This window comes from Rhinoraja longicauda, chromosome 41 (genome assembly GCF_053455715.1).
Source record: "Rhinoraja longicauda isolate Sanriku21f chromosome 41, sRhiLon1.1, whole genome shotgun sequence".
NCBI lineage: Eukaryota > Metazoa > Chordata > Chondrichthyes > Rajiformes > Arhynchobatidae > Rhinoraja > Rhinoraja longicauda.
Window position 1 is genome coordinate 7,016,154 of NC_135993.1, and position 19,480 is coordinate 7,035,633.

The 19,480-nt window shown below is 47.2% G+C and overlaps 1 protein-coding gene across 1 annotated transcript; it reads right to left on the reverse strand.

Annotated features, from left to right (window-relative positions):
• Window positions 1–5,259: 5,259 nt before the first annotated feature.
• LOC144611751 (olfactomedin-4-like) lies at window positions 5,260–16,397 on the reverse strand. Its single transcript, XM_078430988.1, has 5 exons — window positions 16,347–16,397; window positions 12,557–12,709; window positions 11,454–11,663; window positions 8,917–9,067; window positions 5,260–7,137 (listed from the first exon to the last, which is right to left on the reverse strand). The coding sequence occupies exons 1-5, from the start codon at window positions 16,389–16,391 to the stop codon at window positions 6,296–6,298; spliced, it is 1,401 nt and encodes a 466-aa protein (XP_078287114.1). The 5' UTR covers window positions 16,392–16,397; the 3' UTR covers window positions 5,260–6,295.
• Between the last annotated feature and the right edge of the window lie 3,083 nt (window positions 16,398–19,480).

Sequence of the window (19,480 nt, forward strand, 5' to 3'; positions counted from 1 at the left end):
GCGAAGGGCCTGTTTCCACGCTGTATGACAGAACCTGGGTAGAAAATCAGGGACTTAAAGCTGAATTTCTGTAGCTGACTTTCATTGGGTTACATTTAATAAGCGAGTTTGGTATCTCGATAGACGCAAGGAATCATGGGATTTGTCAAAGGCCATTCGGGATAAACAAAGATCACGAGGGCAGCCCTGTATAAACTGTGGGTACGTATTTGGCGGAACTCTGTGTAACTACGTCTAAACGTATACATGTAACTTGATGGCTAATGTACACTGAAACAAATGGTTGAAAAATGATTAAATGAAATGAAAGCAATCAAGCGTTGTATGAACTTCTGTACATTTACTGATTGAGTTCTGGATTTCAGTTCATATCAAATCTGGTTGAACATAAAGTTGAACTTCTGATCAAAATGAGCTGCAAGAGCAACAACATCTTATTAACACACCAATGGAGGAAGTAAATAGACAATAGGTGCAGGAGGAGGCCATTCGGCCCTTCGAGCCAGCGCCGCCATTCAATGTGACCATGGCTGATCATTCTCAATCAGTACCCCGTTCCTGCCCTCTCCCCATACCCCCTGACTCCGCTAGCCTTAAGAGCTCTATCTAGCTCTCTCTTGAATGCATTCAGAGAATTGGCCTCCACTGCCTTCTGAGGCAGAGAATTCCACAGATTCACAGCTCTCTGACTGAAAAAGTTTTTCCTCATCTCAGTTCTAAATGGCCGACCCCTTATTCTTAAACTGTGGCCCCTTGTTCTGGACACTGTTACATAACATTGTGTTACATAACACTGTGCAGACGGTGAAAATAGCATCAATATGCGGAACTAAAGAGATGGGTAAAGTGTTTCTCAGGATGTTAAACCACTTTAGACGACCTGTAAATGTGGACATTGGCAATCTTCTTGGTTTTGTGTACTTTTTCTCTGGTCATTTGCTGATAACCACCGCTGGGAAGGGGAATCTCTAAATAGGCTTGGCGAAACATCAAGTCTTCTTGAATGGGAAATCCTCTATCCGCCATTATGCAATCCCCCAGGATCAACTAAGTTCAAAAATCCAACAATTGGTGTATCATAGAAACATAGAAACATAGAAAATAGGTGCAGGAGTAGGCCATTCGGCCCTTTGAGCCTACACCGCCATTCAATATGATCATGGCTGATCATCCAACTCAGTATCCCGTACCTGCCTTCTCTCCATACCCCCTGATCCCTTTAGCCACAAGGGCCACATCTAACTCCCTCTTAAATATAGCCAATGAACTGGCCTCAACTACCCTCTGTGGCAAAGAATTCCACAGACTCACCACTCTCTGTGTGAAGAAATGTTTTCTCATCTCGGTCCTAAAAGACTTCCCCCTTATCCTTAAACTGTGACCCCTTGTTCTGGACTTCCCCAATAACGGGAACAATCTTCCTGCATCTAACCAATAGTTTCACGGTGTGGTGTTTCTTGTAGTTGGTCCATGTCAAAGCCTGCAAATGTCGATGCCGTTTATTCACAAAATGCTGGAGTAACTCAGCGGGTCAGGCAGCATCTCAGGAGAGAAGGAATGGGTGACGTTTCGGGTCGAGACCCTTCTTCAGACTGTCAATGCCGTGGTCGTTCCATAAATATCTCTGTGCAGTGGAGAATGTATCTCAGTGCTGGGCATTTATGTATTATCTGTCTCGGCTGTGCGGACCTTATCATATCATATCATATATATACAGCCGGAAACAGGCCTTTTCGGCCCTCCAAGTCCGTGCCGCCCAGTGATCCCCGTACATTAACACTATCCTACACCCACTAGGGACAATTTTTACATTTACCTAGCCAATTAACCTACATACCTGTACGTCTTTGGAGTGTGGGAGGAAACCGAAGATCTCGGAAAAAACCCACGCAGGTCACGGGGAGAACGTACAAACTCCTTACAGTGCAGCACCCGTAGTCAGGACCGAACCTGAGTCTCCGGCGCTGCTAAGCACGCCCATTACGTACATGTCCAAGTTACAATGCAAAAGAAAATGGTGCAAGTATATTGAGCTAATTTATACCAATCACAAGATTATAACTGAAAATTAGAATGTCAAATACTAATTAAAATTATCCAAGGTAATGGGAATCAGAAGAGACACGATTAGTCAGGAGACTCGTGACTAGGTTTTGTACTGCACAACTTTGTACATGCAGAACTCTTTCAGAAGTCAACAAACGTGCACACAGCCCATGCCCTTGGACTAGTATAGTAAAGAGGTGAAAACCCCACAAATACTCCAGCTTTTTGTGTCTATCTCCAGATGAAACCAGCATCTGCAGTTCCTTCCTACACAGTGTGTTGCTGAACCATCGCAACCCTACAGGAACGGACTCTGCATGCAGGGCAGAGCAAGCCACTGAACTCATCAAGGGTTCGAGACCCGTCAGCTGCCCTCGCCTGGTTTAGCCCGCCAGCCAAATCGGTATTTCCAGGGTGTGGCCAACGTAGCATGCTGACAGTATCTCGCAGCCACTGAAGAAGGGTCTCGACCCGAAACGTCACCCATTCCTTCTCTCCCGAGATGCTGCCTGACCCGCTGAGTTACTCCAGGATTTTGTGTCTACCTTCGGTTTAAACCAGCATCTGCAGTTTTTTCTCCTTCCTTGCGCAAAAGTTGCACTGGCACTTCGTGGCTTCATTGATTAGTAAAAAGCAACATCCACAAAGGATCTGTGTGTCTCTTATTCACAAAATGCTGGAGTAACTCAGCAGGTCAGGCAGCGTTTCGAGAGAGAAGGAATGGATGACGTTTCGGGTCGAGACCCTTCTTCAGACTGGTTTCAGACTGTCTCTCTTGTGACTACTCATTGCTACAGGAGTAGTTGGCAATGAAGGTTTCAGAAGGAGCTGGCTTGAAAAGAAAGCTGTCTCGATGCTGTTTCAAGAATGAGGAACCTTTACTGAGGCTGGTAACAGGGGGGGAAAGAATGCAGACTTTAACATCGTGGAGCTCGCAGTCTCGGGTTGAGACCGATGTCGGGAAGCTCCACGTTCGACTAGCCCCGACCCGGGGTAGATCGGCCGGCGATGGGGAGCTGAGATTCCCCCCCCGATGCAGGAGCTTGATCGCCCCGACAAGGAAGGCCCAATCACCGGCTACGGGAGTCAAGATCGTCCCGTCTGGGTGGCAGTGTTAGCTGCGAGGAGGATGCTAGGAGGCTGCAGAGTGACTTGGATAGATTAGGAGAGTGGGCAAATGCATGGCAGATGCAATATAATATGGATAAATGTGAGGTTATCCACTTTGGCGGCAAGAACAGGAAAGCAGAGCTTTACCTGAATGGTGGCCAATTAGGAAAAGGGGAGATGCAACGTGACCTGGGTGTCATGGTGCACCAGTCATTGAAAGCAAGCGTGCAGGTGCAGCAGGCAGTGAAGAAAGCGAATGGTATGTTGGCATTCATAGCAAGAGGATTTGAGTATAGGAGCAGGGAGGTTCTGCTGCAGTTGTACAGGGCCTTGGTGAGACCGCACCTGGAGTATTGTGTACAGTTTTGGTCTCCTAATCTGAGGAAAGACATTCTAGCCTTAGAGGGAGTACAGAGAAGGTTCACCAGATTGATCCCTGGGATGGCAGGACTTTCATATGAAGAAAGACTGGATAGACTAGGTTTATACTCGCTGGAATTTAGAAGAATGAGGGGGGATCTTATTGAAACATATAAAATTCTTAAGGGGTTGGAGAGGCTAGATGCGGGAAGATTGTTCCCGATGTTGGGGAAGTCCAGAACCAGGGGTCACAGCTTAAGGATAAGGGGGAAGTCTTTTAGGACCGAGATGAGAAAACATTTCTTCACACAGAGAGTGGTGAGTCTGTGGAATTCTCTGCCACAGAAGGTAGTTGAGGCCAGTTCATTGGCTATATTTAAGAGGGAGTTAGATGTGGCCCTTGTGGCTAAAGGGATCAGGGGGTATGGAGAGAAGGCAGGTACAGGTTACTGAGCTGGATGATCAGCCATGATCATATTGAATGGCGGTGCAGGCTCGAAGGGCCGAATGGCCTACTCCTGCACCTATTTTCTATGTTTCTATGTTTCTATGTTTCTATGTTTCTATGTTTCTATGACCCGCTGAGCTACTCCAGCACTTTTGTGACTCAAGGGCTGGACGTTGGTTAGCACAGTTGTCCCTTGGTACGATGCGGTCAGGTATCGCGTAAAGGGGACATGGACTGCATAGAACTTGATTATAGACAATAGACAATAGGTGCAGGAGGAGGCCATTCGGCCCTTCGAGCCAGCACCGCCATTCAATGTGATCATGGCTGATCATTCTCAATCAGTACCCCGTTCCTGCCTTCTCCCCATACCCCCTGACTCCGCTATCCTTAAGAGCTCTATCTAGCTCTCTCTTGAATGCATTCAGAGAATTGGCCTCCACTGCCTTCTGAGGCAGAGAATTCCACAGATTCACAACTCTCTGACTGAAAAAGTTTTTCCTCGTCTCAGTTCTAATGGAGTTTGACCAAGGCATATCAGCAGGATCGGGCAGGGATGAAAAGGAAGCAGAGGGGAAATCCAGAAGATGAGAAGGGTTTTTTCAGTTTGATACAACAACCGAAGGCACAGTAGCTCAGTGGTAGAGTTGCTGCCTCAGAGACCTGGGTTCATAGAAACATAGAAACATAGAAACATAGAAAATAGGTGCAGGAGTAGGACATTCGGCCCTTCGAGCCTGCACCCCCATTCAATATGATCATGGCTGATCATCCAACTCAGTATCCCGTACCTGCCTTCTCTCCATACCCCCTGATCCCTTTAGCCACAAGGACCACATTTAACTCCCTCTTAAATATAGCCAATAAACTGGCCTCAACTACCTTCTGTGGCAGAGAATTCCACAGATTCACCACTCTCTGTGTGAAGAAATGTTTTCTCATCTCGGTCCTAAATGACTTCCCCCTTATCCTTAAGCTGTGTCCTGGGTTCGATCTTGACTACAGGCGCTGTCTGTTCAGAGTTTGTATGTCCTCCCCTGACCTGCGTGTGTTTTCTCCGGTGCTCCAGTTTCCTCCCACACTCCAAAGACGTACAGGTTGGTAGGTTAATTGGCTTGGTATAAATGTAAAATTGTCCCCAGTGTGTGTAGGATAGTGTTAGTGTGCGGGGATCGCTGGTCGGCGCGGACTCGGTGGGCCGAAGGGCCTGTTTCCGCGCTGTATCTCTAAACTAAACTAAACCAGCCAGCTGAGACTCAATTTTGACGTTGTTTATTAACATATTAACATCTCATTTTACAAGTAAGATCATATCAACTTAAACTAACAACCATTAGTTCACCTGAGTGATATTCAATGACAGAAAAAGACATAGGATTGTGCATCAAAGACTGGATCTGAAAAATATTTCTCCCAAATTAATGTTCAGGACATTATTCCTTCATGTTTACACCCAGTCTTACTACAGTCATTGTGCAGTTGTGAGATGTTATATTGATTACATGAAAAGCAATTATTAGCAACATTGTAGCGTGTTGATAAAGGCAAGGAGCCAGGTATTTCGGGAAGGTATATTTATTGTATCGTGGGTCTCAGACGGGTCTAGTCTGCCGGAATGGCATGGCGCCCAAACCTTGTCCTTATATCCCTGAGTCCAGGACCGCCTCCCGGGACTGGTCCATTCCCGTGCCGAGGGGTCGGTAGCAGTATGGCCCTACCCTTGGGAGCCGCCACAACATAATTAAAAGTCTATGCACCTTAAGTTTGTATTAATTTGATGGAGTGTTGCACATGGATATGCTGGATATTCTGCATTTTAATGGTATCACCACACATACTGTTCCCCCAAAACACTAATTACACTGCGAGAGGCATAGCGAACGGCGGGGTTTGCTTACTAAAATGGCGGATGTTACGCTCCTTTGCGTACTACACTTCAGTATAGGCGATTTCTACGGAGTGGTTCATCTTGCTCCTCTAGTGTCTTTGGGTGGGACTAGTGTGGATGGGACATGTTGGCCGGTGTGGGCAAGTTGGGCCAAGAGCCTGTTTCTACACTATACGTCTCTATGACTCTATGACACCAGAACAAGTGAAAGTGGGTGTCAAACGCTCCCACTCCCATAACTTGAATCTCCCGAGAGGAAAAATACCTTTGGCTCACACAAGCCGCCCAAATTTGAGTTATTTTTTGTTGTAGAACCATTGGTGTGCTGTTGAAACTTTGACGTTAAGATGGAAATGAAACGAAATCCTAGATTCGGCCACAGAAATTCCAAGCTAGACCCTGATTTCCCAATGACACTGACAATCGGCTTTGATGTCTTGCCATTATCTTTTGGAGGGTGAAGGGGCGTAAGGTTTAAATATCACATCGTACGTCACCTCGTAGGCGTCGTTGTACACGTACAGCTTGTGGTCGGATGGGTTGTAGTTGACACTCTGCAAGAGCTCCAGCATTTTATTCATCCTGATGGAGACCCTGCCTTCCTCGCTGGTCCTGGTGTCAAATGTAAAGAAGATCTCCTCCTCCCTCGTGTTCACAGGTCTAACTGCGTACAGCACCCCACAGATCATGAAGGCATTGGAGACGCCTGGTTTGAACTGTTTGGTGATCCATGTCCTCTCTACAGTGAAGGAGGTCACGTTAAGTTTACTAATGACCATATTGCCAGAATTCGCCTCAGTGGAATATATCACCCACACTCCAGACTCATCAACTGCAAAATCCATGTCCTGGTACTTCACACCCTGGTATGAGAACCTGTTATTATAGACTGCGTCAGCCAGGGTCTGTCTCTCTAGTACACCGGTGTCCACATTATACCTGCACATGTCCCTAGTGTTGTAACAGTTGTAGTACAAGGAGTTATTGTACAAGATCATCCCGCTGCCCTGCCCTGTCTTTACATAGCTCGGGTGACGGCCAGGAATCACCAGGCTCTTCTCGATCGGGTTCTTGTAGAGCAGCAGCTCGTCGTACGAAGAGTGGAGTCTGAAGATGTCCATTCTCTGTTCGCCCACCAGTGGTGCCACCCAGAAGAGTTCCTCTTTCGTGGGCAGAGGAGAGGGGTCCTTGCCCCAGCCTCCGTACTTAGCACCAATCCCTTTCCAGTTCTGTTGTACCACGAAAGGCTCGGATACATTGAGTAGGCCGCCATGTTTGCAGCTTCCTGGTGGAACAGAATAACATTGCGTCGAGATTTGGGTGTTCACCTTTCCTGAATATATCATTCTTGGGCGTCAATGGTTATGGGGAGAAGGCAGGGGAATGGGGTTTGGAAGGAGAGATCGATCAGCCATGATTGAATGGCGGAGTAGACTTGATGGGCGGAATGGCCTAATTCTGCTCCTATCACTTACAACATGATCTTATGACCTTAGAACTGAGTCATAGCCAGGACTGATGCCAAGATTCGAGGACCTGAGCCACAGGGAGAGGTTGCCGGTACTCGAAGGTCGAACTGAGGGCATTTCGTAGAGATCGGGCAGGCTAGGATTTTATTCCTTGGAGTGCAGAAGGATGAGGGGTGATCTTATCGAGGTGTATCAAATCATGAGGGGAATAGACAGGGTGAACACTCAGCCTTTTACTCTGAGTTGGGGAATCACGAACCAGGGGACATACTGTAGATTTAAAGAGAGGGGGGAAAGATTTAATAGGAACCTGACGGGCAACTTTAGCAGATAGTGGGTATGTGGAATGGGCTGCCAGAGGAGGTACTTGAAGCAGATACAATGAGAACATTGGCTGTAAAAGTTACTTGGACAGGTACATGGATGGGAAAGGATTGGAGTCATTGGGGCAAGCTTAGATGGGGCAGCATTGACAAGCTGGGCCGAAGGATCTGTTTCCATGCTACAAGACTCTAAGACTCTATGACTCTAGTCTATGGAGTCTTCTGTCCATAATGGACACACTTTTGTCTACTTTTCACCTCCACACCTCATACGTCTATAAAAATGATGAGAGGCTTTGATAGGGTGGACATTCAGAAACTTTTCTCCCATGGTGGAAATATAGTGCTCTCCATAACGTTTGGAACACATGGCTTCACAGGTGTTTGTAATTGCTCAGGTGTGTTTAATTGCCTCCGTAACGCAGGTACAAGATTGCTCTCAGAACCTGGTCTTTCCTCCAGTCTTTCCATCACCTTTGGAAACTTTTATTGCTGTTTATCAACATGAGGACCAAAGTTGTGCCAATGAAAGTCAAAGAAGCCATTATGAGACTGAGAAACAAGAACAAAACTGTTAGAGACATCAGCCAAACATTTTTGGTGCCCTGAAATGGGGGGACTATGTATAAACACTGCTGTAATTTATACATGGTGAAACCAAAATGTATAAAAATGGCCTTTATTAAAATCTGACAAAGTGCACTTTAACCACATGTGATTTTTTTTCTATTACAAATCTCAAATTGTGGAGTACAGAGGCAAATAGATAAATGATGGGTTTTTATTCCAAACATTATGGAGGGCGTTGTATGTGTGACCCAAGCGTCATAGCTGCTCGGAGAAAGAAGAGGCAAGTCCCACTCTCTAATGTGGAGGATGGGTTTCTAAGGACCCTGTTTCCTGCATGTTTCAGAAGCTACAAGTAGCCAGGTGGAGGGATACAAGATCTGATATCAAATATTAGAGGGCACAGCTTTAAGGTGAATGGGGGGCAACGTTTAAAGGAGATGTGTGGGGCAAGTTTTTTGACACAGTGGGGGTAATGGGTGCCTGGAATGGTGGTGCCAGGGGCGGTGGTGGACGCAGATTCTACCAGGGGTGCCAGGGGTGGTGGTGAAATTCAACAGACTTCCAGATACGTATATGGGTATGCAGGGAATAGAGGGATATGGATTATACGCAGGCAGATCAGAGTTGGCCTTGGCATCTTGTTCGGCTCGGACTCTGTGGCCAAGGTGCCTTCTCTGTGGGGCCCCGTGCTCTGAAACTCACCGTAGTCAATGGGCTTGGGTATCGGGGAAGCTCGATCCTCTTCACAGTCGCTCAGTCTCTGCCGCAGGACGGTGATCTCCCTGCGGATCGCCAGCACGTTCAGCTTATCGTACGACTCCAGCTTACTGACAGTCAGCGATATGTTCTCAATCTGGAACGGACAGGACGGGTCAGAGTGAGCAACGAGCAGAGGCATAAGACCACCCAAAGACTTCCTACATTCAATGAGTACATTCAGTGGCGCAGCGGTAGAGTTGCTGCCTTACAGCGAATGCAGCGCCGGAGACCCGGGTTCGATCCCGACTACGGGTGCTGTCCGCCCGGAGTTTGCACGCTCTCCCCGTGACCTGCGTGGGTTTTTCTCCGAGATCTTCGGTTTCCTCCCACACTTCAAAGATGTACAAATGTAGGCTAATTGGCTTGGTAAATGTAAATATTGTCCCTAGTGGGTGTAGAATGGTGTTAGCGTGCGGGGATCGCTGGTCGGCGCGGACCCGGTGGGCCGAAGGTCCTGTTTCCGCTCTGTATCTCTAAACTAAACTAAACAACTCTGTACAATTCCGACAACACATGAACTCCATATTCCTGCCTTGACTCTACAATGCGTTTCACCATCAAATATTAATCAATTGCTCAAAAATCTTTTTTCCAAGGCTAGAAGTTTCTAAAACTAGAGGACATAGGTCGACCGTGAGAAGGGAGGGTTTTAAGAGGGGTGACACAGATTTGGGATAGGGTTGCCAACTGTCCCGTATTAGCCGGGACATCCCGTATTTTGGGCTCAATTGGTTTGTCCCGTACGGGACCCGCCCTTGTCCCGTATTAGTAGGGTTGCCAACTTCCTCACTCCCAAATAAGGGACAAAGGGCGACGTCACTGCCCCCGCGCCCCACGTGACCTCGCCCAGCCAGCGGCCACGCGCTCCCACTCCCGCTCCACCAATGGCGGCCGCCATTGGTGGAGCGGGAGCGCGTGGCCGCTGGCTGGGCGAGGTCACGTGGGGCGTGGGGCGGGTAGAGCCGCTGCCTCACAACGCCACAGAACCAAGTTCAATCCTGACTGCGGGTCCTATCTGTATGGAATTTGTACCAAAGATAACAGAACAGAGCAAGATAGACCACTCGACCCTAAAAACCGTAGTACGTCACGGCGGCCATTTTAGTAGGCAGAAACGTGCCGAAACATTTAAAAATAAAAATAACAACAATCTGTGAATTGATAGATGAGATATATTCTGCATTTTTATGGTATCATCACACATACTGTTCCCCAAAACACTGATTACACTGCGAGAGGTAGAGCGAACGGCCGGTTTTGCTTACTAAAATGGCGGACGTTACGCTCCTTTGCGTACTACACTTCAGTATAGGCCATTTTGAAGGAATGGTTCATCTTGCTCCTCTAGTATCTTTGGTTTGTACCTTCTCCCTCTAACTACATGGGTTTTCCCAGGGTGCTCCGGTTTCCTCCCACGTTCCAAAGACTTGCGAATTTGTAGGTTACTTGTCCTCTGTAAAATTGGCCCTAGTGTTGGATAGAACCAGTGCATGGATGATCGATGGTTGACGTGGACTCGGTGGGACGAAGGGCCTGTTTCCACGCTGTATCTCTGAACTTTAAACTCCAGAGATGTTGCCTGACCCGCTGAGGTCCTCCAATGCTTTGTGTATGTTTTTAGGATAGAGAAGAGTGGTTGCCAACTGTCCCGTATTAGCCAGGACATCCTGTATTTTGGGCTAAATTGGTTTGGCCTGCATGGAACCTCCCTTGTCCTGTATTAGGCCCGGGGGGCTCTGTAGGCCCAGATGTTGTAGGCCCGGAAACTGTAGGCCCGGACACTGTAGGCCCGGACACTGTAGATCCGGACAGTGTAGGTCTGGACAGTGTAGGCCCGGACAGTGTAGGTCTGGACAGTGTAGGCCCGGACAGTGTAGGCCCGGACACTGTAGGTCCAGACAGTGTAGGTCTGGACAGTGTAGGCCCGGACACTGTAGGCCCGGACAGTATAGGTCTGGACACTGTAGGCCTGGACAGTGTAGGTTTGGACAGTGTAGGTCCAGACAGTGTAGGTCCGGACACTGTACGTCCGGACAGTGTAGGTCTGGACAGTGTAGGCCTGGACAGTGTAGGTCTGGACAGTGTAGGTCCCGACAGTGTAGGCCCGGACACTGTAGGCCCGGACAGTATAGGTCTGGACAGTGTAGGCCTGGACAGTGTAGGTCTGGACAGTGTAGGTCTGGACAGTGTAGGCCCGGACACTGTAGGCCCGGACACTGTAGGTCCGGACACTGTAGGTCCGGACAGTGTCGGTCTGGACAGTGTATGCCCAGGTGCCACCTGACGGAGGTTGCATAGCAACCCGCCTCCCGGCCCGGGCGGCCACCATTTGTGAAGCGGGAGCACGTGGCCACTGGCTGGATGAGGTCACATGGGGCGCGAGGCGGTGATGTCGCCTCGTCTCTTATTTGGGAGTGAGATAGTTGGCAACCCCTAGGTTCAGTAAATTGAATTATGTTCCAGTGGGCGATGCTCCTGACCTCTTTGTAGAGCTGGCTGATGATGGTGTTGCTCCCGTTGAACGTGACCCTCAGCTGGGCGGTGAGGGACACCAGCTCTCGTATCTCCAGCTTGAGCAGCTCAAAGTCGAGCTGGGTGTAGGAGCCCCCGGTCTCGATGCTCTCCACCCGCCGGGTCAGGTTCACCAGCCTGGACGCCTGAACCAACAGAGTGCGTGTGTACTCCCTCACCTGCGGACAACACAGCAAACACAAGCGGCTCACAACCTACAGGAGGCAGCACGGTGGCGCAGCGGTAGAGTTGCCACCTTTACAACGCTAGAGATCTCTACCATGGGCGGCACGGTGGCCCAGCGGTAGAGTTGCTGCCTTACAGCACTTGCAGCACCAGGGACCCGGGTTCGATCCCGACTACGGGCGCCGTCTGTACGGAGTTTGTACGTTCTCCCCGTGACCTGCGTGGGTTTTCTCCGAGATCTTCGGTTTCCTCCCACACTCCAGAGACGTGCAGGTTTGTAGGTTAATTCTGTCTTAAAACTGTTACAATTTGTTTCGTTGGGTTGATGTTGTTTAAATTAAATTAATACTGACTAGCTAATTAAATTATTGCATCGTATGGGAGGCGCATTCCCAATCTCGTTGTACCCCTGTACAATGACAATAAAGATATATTGTATTGTATTGTATTGTAATTGGCTTGGTGAAAGTGTAAATTGTCCCCAGCGTGTGTGTGGGATAGTGTTAGTGTGCGGGGATCGCTGGTCAGCGCGGACTCGGTGGGCCGAAGGGCCTGTTTCCGCGCTGTACCTCTAAAACTAATAGAAAACTAAAAAAGCCCGGGATCAATTCTGACCTCGGGTGCTGTCTGTACGGAGTTTGTACGTTCTCCCCGTGACCGCGTGGGTTTTCTCCAGGTGCTCCGGTTTCCTCCCACACTTCGAAAACTTGCCGGTTTGTAGGCTAATTGGCTTCGGTAAAATCGTAAGTTGTCCCTGGTGTGTAGGGTAGTGCTAGTGTACGGGGGGATCGCTGGTCGGCGCGGGCTGGGCGGGCTGAAGGGCCTGTTTCCGCGCTGTATCTCTAAAGTCTAAAGAGTACGGGCGGACGGTAGCGCGAATCCTTACCTTGCTGATTTCAAGTTGCACGCTGAGATTGAGTGTCCGTGATGTCCTCTCCAAGTATTCCATTCTTTGCACCGGGAAGGTGTTGTCGGGCAATATCACCGCGCATTCACAGACGCCATCTTTGTTGACCGCCCCGCTGGCAGTCTGACCAAACTGCAAACCGTAGACATTGACATTAGCATCAGCCTCCCCTGAGCCAGTATCACTGTGACACCCATTACACAGCCCAGTCATCCCATACACAATGACAAGAGTCAAGAGTCAAGAGTCAAGAATGTTTCATTGCCGTGTGTCCCAGACAGAACAATGAAATTCTTACCTGCAGCATCACGACAGAATACGTAAACATAGTGCACTGTAAACAACACAATAAACGAGAGACATGGGCGGTCACGGTGGCGCAGCGGTAGAGTTGCTGCCTCACAGCGCTTACAGATCCTGACTACGGGCGCCGTCTGTACGGAGTTTGTACGTTCTCCCCGTGACCGCATGGGTTTTCTGCGAGATCTTCGGCTTCCTCCCACACTCCAAAGACGTGCAGGTTTGTAGATTAGATGGCTTGGTACACACACACACATATACACGTATATATATTGTATGTGTATGTGTAGGTGTATGTTTTTTGTTTTTTTTCTCATTTCTATCATTTTATTTCGTACATGTCAATTAAAAAACAAAATAAACAAAAAAATAACAGAAGAAATACAAAGAATTTCATCCATTACTTGACGTCTTTACATGTGCGAAAAGGAGTAGGAAGAAGTGTGAACTTATTTAATCCGACCCCCATTCCCTAATCAATATTTATCAAGTATTATCTATAATAACTAATACCTAAAATACATATATAACTACATATATATTCACTCATCCCTACAATCATATGAATATACCTATTTACACAATAATGTCTATATTAACTACATCTGATATATATACATTATACATTAGGCCAATCATATATATACATATAACCAACCATTTACATACAAAATATAAATACAAATATTGTCACCCACCCGTATAATAAGTCAAATATTAATACAAAAATACTCATACACCCTTATATGTTCATATAGATATACTTATTTAAATAATGATGTGTTATTATATGTAGACCCCTGGTGACTGTTAATCCCCTTACTCACTGTACCTAGAAAAAATCATGTGTTTATATTTGTTTTTAAACTGGATGATGTTTGAACATAGTTTTAATTCCGCATTCATTCTGTTCCATAGCTTTACTCCACTGATTGATATAGAAAATCTTTTCATTGTTGTTCGAGTATTGCGAATCTTGAAATTTAATGTTCCCCTTAAATTATACCCCCCCCCTCTCTTTCATAAAACATTTCCTGTAAGTTACTTGGTAGAAAATTGTTTCTCACTTTGTACATGAATTGAGCTGTTTGATATTCCACAATGTCATAAAATTTGATTAGTTTAGACTTTATAAATAATGAGTTGGTGTGTTCACAAAAACCGACATTATGAATGATTCTAATGGCTCTTTTTTGCAGTATGAATAGTGGTTGTAATGAACTTATATATGTACTTCCCCACACCTCTATACAGTAACTTAAATAAGGTGAAACTAGTGAACAGAACAGAATGCGAAGTGATTTGTTATCTAGGAAATGTTTTGCTTTGGCCAGAACTGAAATGCTTCTAGATACTTTACTGTGGATATGTTTAATGTGAGATTTCCAGCAATTTTTTTCATCTATTATCACCCCAAGGAATTTAGTTTCATTTACTCTTTCTATGTTAACACCCTCTATCTGTACCTGTGCTTGATTGTTTATCTTACTGTTCCCAAATATCATAATTTTTGTTTTGCTCAAGTTTAGTAATAATTTGTTAATGTCAAACCATTTTTTAATTTTGCAAAATTCTGAGGTGATACTGTCCAAAAGTTGCTGTAAATTTCCACCAGAACCAAGAATGTTAGTGTCATCAGCAAATAGGATGAATTTCAATATTTTTGATAATTTACATATATCATTGATGTAGATGATGAAGAGTTTAGGACCCAACACTGACCCCTGGGGGACTCCACACACAATGTCCAAACATCCAGACTGATATTCTCCCATCTTCACAAATTGTTTCCTGTTCTTTAAATAACTTCTAACCCACTTCATACACATGTGTATGTGTATGTGTATGTGTATATGTATGTGTATGTGTATGTGTATGTGTATGTGTATGTGTATGTGTATGTGTATGTGTATGTGTGTGTGTGTGTGTGCGAGTGCGTGTGTTTGTGTGTGTGTGTGCATATGTGTGTATGTGTATATGTATGTGTGTGTGTGTGTGTGTGCGTGTGTGTGTGCGTGTGTGTGTGCGTGTGTGCGAGTATGTGTGTGTGTGTGCGTGCGTGTGCGTGCGTGTGCGTGCATGTGCCTGCGTGCGTGTGCTTGCGTGTGCGTGCGTGCGTGCGTGTGTGTGTGCATATATAATACCCACTGTGTCAAACTGACCCCTTCCATGTTTCTACGTTTCCTTTGACACCCGTACTAGTCAAGAATTTGTCATTCTCCGCCTTAAAAATACCCAACGATTTGGCCTCCACAGCCGCCTGTGGCAATGAATTCCACAGATTCATCACCCTCTGACTAAATAAATTTCTCCTCATCTTCTCTCTAAAGGTACGTTCTTTTATTCTGAGGCTGTGGCCTCTGGTCCTAGACACTCCCACCAGTGGAAACATCCCGCGGCAATAGACAATAGACAATAGACAATAGGTGCAGGAGGAGGCCATTCGGCCCTTCGAGCCAGCACCGCCATTCAATGTGATCATGGCTGATCATTCTCAATCAGTACCCCGTTCCTGCCTTCTCCCATTACCCCCTGACTCCGCTATCTTTAAGAGCTCTATCCAGCTCTCTCTTGAATGCATTCAGAGAATTGGCCTCCACTGCCTTCTGAGGCAGAGAATTCCACTCTGAGGCAGAGAATTCCACAGATCCATCACTCCTTGACCAGAGAAATCCCTCCTCATCTCCTCTCTAATGGTGAGTCCTGACCTCGGGTGCTGTCTGTGTGGAGTTTGCACACTCTCCCTGTGACCACGTGGGTTTTCCTCCAGGTGCTCTGGTTTCCTCCCACATCCCAAAGACGTGCGGGGTTCGTGGGTTAATTGGCTCCGGTAAATTGGCCCCCTTGTGCGTCGGGAGTGGATGAGAAAGTGGGCTAACACAGATACAGTGCGGACTAGCTGGTGGGACTCTGGGGAAACTAGCCCACCCTTGCCAAGACGAGGGGGACCTGTTACATCTACCCAATGGAGAGATGGGGGGGGGGGGGAGGGGGGAGGGAGGTCCTAGTTTGACACCTCCAACGGTGTAACATAGATGCTCTTGCCCAGAGTAGGGGAATCGAGGACCAGACGACATAGGTTCAAGGTGAAGGGGAAAAGATTTAATAGGAATCTGAGGGGTACATTTTTCATACAAAGGGTGGTGGGTGTATGGGACGAGCTGCCAGAGGAGGTAGTTGAGGCTGGGACTATCCCAACTTTTAAGAAACAGTTAGACAGGTGCATGAGTGGGACAGGTTTGGAGGGATATGGCAGGTGGGACTCGTCTAGCTGGGACATGTGGGCAAGTTGGGTCGAAGGGGCCTGTATCACTCTATGATTCTAACGTGTCCCAGTGTTGGGGGAGCAGAGCAGAGGGTGGGCAAGTGAGCCAGGGTTGATGCAAGACCACGCACATACACAAAGCACCCGGGACGGAACTGGACCCAACACGTACGCAGGAGTAACAAGGATGAGAAGTGAACTTACAGAAGGCAGGGCAGCACCAGCCAACAGCAGCAGCAGGAACAACATGGCTCCTCAGTCCTCAGCTCCGATGCACCTGAACCTGCCGAAAGGGGGTTTAAATAGGTGCCATGGCAGAAACTCCTCCCTGTCTCCACAGACACATTCCTTTGTGATGAAATCACACTGCGGTCTTTCGGGCAAACAGTACTCAAAGTACGGGAATTACTTGTGCAATTTCTCACGATTGTTGCATCAGTACATGAAGAGATTCTGCCCATTGCCCAACTTGCTTTCACGTGCAGGCATCAGTTAAACATCAAGGTGGCGCAGCGGTAGAGTTGCTGCCTTACAGCGCTTACAGCGCCGGAGACCCGGAGTTTGAAGAAGGGTCTCGACCCGAAACGTCACCCATTCCCTCTCTCCTAGATGCTGCCTGACCCACTGACCTGACCTGTCCGTACAGACAGCACCCTGTAGTCGGGATCGAACCCGGATCTCCAGTGCAGGAAAATAATAATAGACAATAGACTATAGGTGCAGGAGGAGGCCATTCGGCCCTTCGAGCCAGCACCGCCATTCAATATGATCATGGCTGATCATTCTCAATCAGTACCCCGTTCCTGCCTTCTCCCCATACCCCCTGACTCCGCTATCCTTAAGAGCTCTATCCAGCTCTCTCTTGAATGCATTCAGAGAATTGGCCTCCACTGCCTTCTGAGGCAGAGAATTCCACAGATTCACAACTCTCTAACTGAAAAAGTTGTTTCTCATCTCAGTTCTAAATGGCCGACCCCTTATTCTTAAACTGTGGCCCCTTGTTCTGGACTCCCCCAACATTGGGAACATGTTTCCTGCCTCTAACGTGTCCAACCCCTTAATAATCTTAATTTGTGTTCCAGCACTCCACACTCCAGCATTTTGTGATGCCTTCAATTTGTACCAGCATCTGCAGTTATTTTCCTGCACTGGAGATCCGGGTTCGATCCCGGCTACGGGCGTTGTCTGTACGGAGTTTGTACGTTCTCCCCGTGACCTGCGTGGGCTTTCTCCGAGATCTTCGCTTTCCTCCCACACTCCAAAGACGTGCGGTTAATTGGCTTGGTATAAATGTAAATTGCCCCTAGTGGGTGTAGGATAGTGTTAGTGTGCGGGGATCGCTGGTCGGCATGGACCCGGTGTATCTCTAAACTAAACTAAACAGGCGAGCTCTGGGTTAATTCTTGCCTCAGCTTCCATTCCCAACCTTGCCCATCAATAAAATAACGCAAAGTGCTGGAGTTGTGCTGACCAAGTGGTGGCCATATTCTTGATTAGTACGGCTGTCGGGGGGTTATTGGGAGAAGGCAGGAAAATGGGGTTGAGGGGGAAAGATAGATCAGCCACGATTGAATGATGGAGTAGACTCGATGGGCCGAATGGCCTAATTCCACTCCCAGAATCGATGAGATGAATTCAGTTATGTCAGGCAGCATCACTGGGGAAAATGATTGAGTTACGGAGTAGAATTGATGGCCGAACGGCCCATTTCTGCTCCAAAATCACATGATCTTATAAACATATAACATGTCAACAGGAGGCATTGGGTCTTTTCAATGACTAGATTGGGTAAGGCCAATCTACAGGAACTCCATGCCCAGCATTAGCCAAGGCACAGTGGTCTGTAGAAGGGTCTCGACCCGAAATGCCACCCATTTCTTCTCTCCAGAGGCAGAGAACTCCACAGATTCACAACTCTCTGACTGAAAAAGTTTTTCCTCATCTCAGTTCCAATTGAGTTTGACCAAGGCATATCAGTAGGATCGGGCAGGGATGAAAAGGAAGCATAGGGGAAATCCAGAAGATGAGAAGGGTTTTTTCAGTTTGATACAACAACCGAAGGCACAGTAGCTCAGTGGTAGAGTTGCTGCTTCAGAGACCTGGATTCATAGAAACATAGAAACATAGAAAATAGGTGCAGGAGTAGGCCATTCGGCCCTTCGAGCCTGCACCGCCATTCAATATGATCATGGCTGATCATCCAACTCAGTATCCCGTACCTGCCTTCTCTCCATACCCCCTGATCCCTTTAGCCACAAGGGCCACATTTAACTCCCTCTTAAATATAGCCAATGAACTGGCCTCAACTACCTTCTGTGGCAGAGAATTCCACAGATTCACCACTCTCTGTGTGAAGAAATGTTTTCTCATCTCGGTCCTAAAAGACTTCCCCCTTATCCTTAAGCTGTGTCCTTGGTTCGATCTTGACTACAGGCGCTGTCTGTTCAGAGTTTGTATGTCCTCCCCTGACCTGCGTGTGTTTTCTCCGGTGCTCCAGTTTCCTCCCACACTCCAAAGAAGTACAGGTTGGTAGGTTAATTGGCTTGGTATAAATGTAAATTTGTCCCCAGTGTGTGTAGGATAGTGTTAGTGTGCGGGGATCGCTGGTCGGCGCGGACTCGGTGGGCCGAAGGGCCTGTTTCCGCGCTGTATCTCTCAACTAAACTAAACCAGCCAGCCTGAGAATCAATTTTGACGTTGTTTATTAACATATTAACATCTCATTTTACAAGTAAGATCACATCAACTTAAACTAACAACCATTAGTTCACCTGAGTGATAATCAATGACAGAAAAAGACATAGGATTGTGCATCAAAGACCGGATCTGAAAAATATTTCTCCCAAATTAATGTTCAGGACATTATTCCTTCATGTTTACACCCAGTCTTACTACAGTCATTGTGCAGTTGTGAGATGTTATATTGATTACATGAAAAGCAATTATTAGCAACATAATTAAAAGTCTATGCACCTTAAGTTTGTATTAATGTGATGGAGTGTTGCACATGGATATGCTGGAAATGGAGTGATATGGATCATGTGTAGGCAGGTGAGATTAGTTTATCTTGGCTGAGACACCAAATGCTGGAGTAACTCAATGCTGGGACAGGCAGCATCTCTGGATAGAAAGAATGGGTGACGTTTTGGGTGGAGATCCTTCTTCAGAAGAAGGGCCGCATCCTGAAAGGCCACCCATTCCTTCCATCCAGAGGTGCTGCCTGTCTGTCCCGCTGAGTTACTCCACCATTTTGAGTCTATCGTCGATGTAAACCAGCATCTGCCGTTCCTTCCTGCACACTTTGTCTCGGCATCATGTTCAGCGTGGATATTACCAAA

Excerpts from the sequence above, each read along its gene's own strand:
- LOC144611751 (XM_078430988.1), bottom strand. The coding sequence starts at position 16,391 with ATGTTGTTCCTGCTGCTGCTGTTGGCTGGTGCTGCCCTGCCTTCT. Across the intron at positions 11,664-12,556 it reads TGCAACTTGAAATCAGCAAG|GTGAGGGAGTACACACGCAC; the intron begins GTAAGGATTCGC and ends TGTTGTCCGCAG. Across the intron at positions 9,068-11,453 it reads TCAGCCAGCTCTACAAAGAG|ATTGAGAACATATCGCTGAC; the intron begins GTCAGGAGCATC and ends TGTCCGTTCCAG.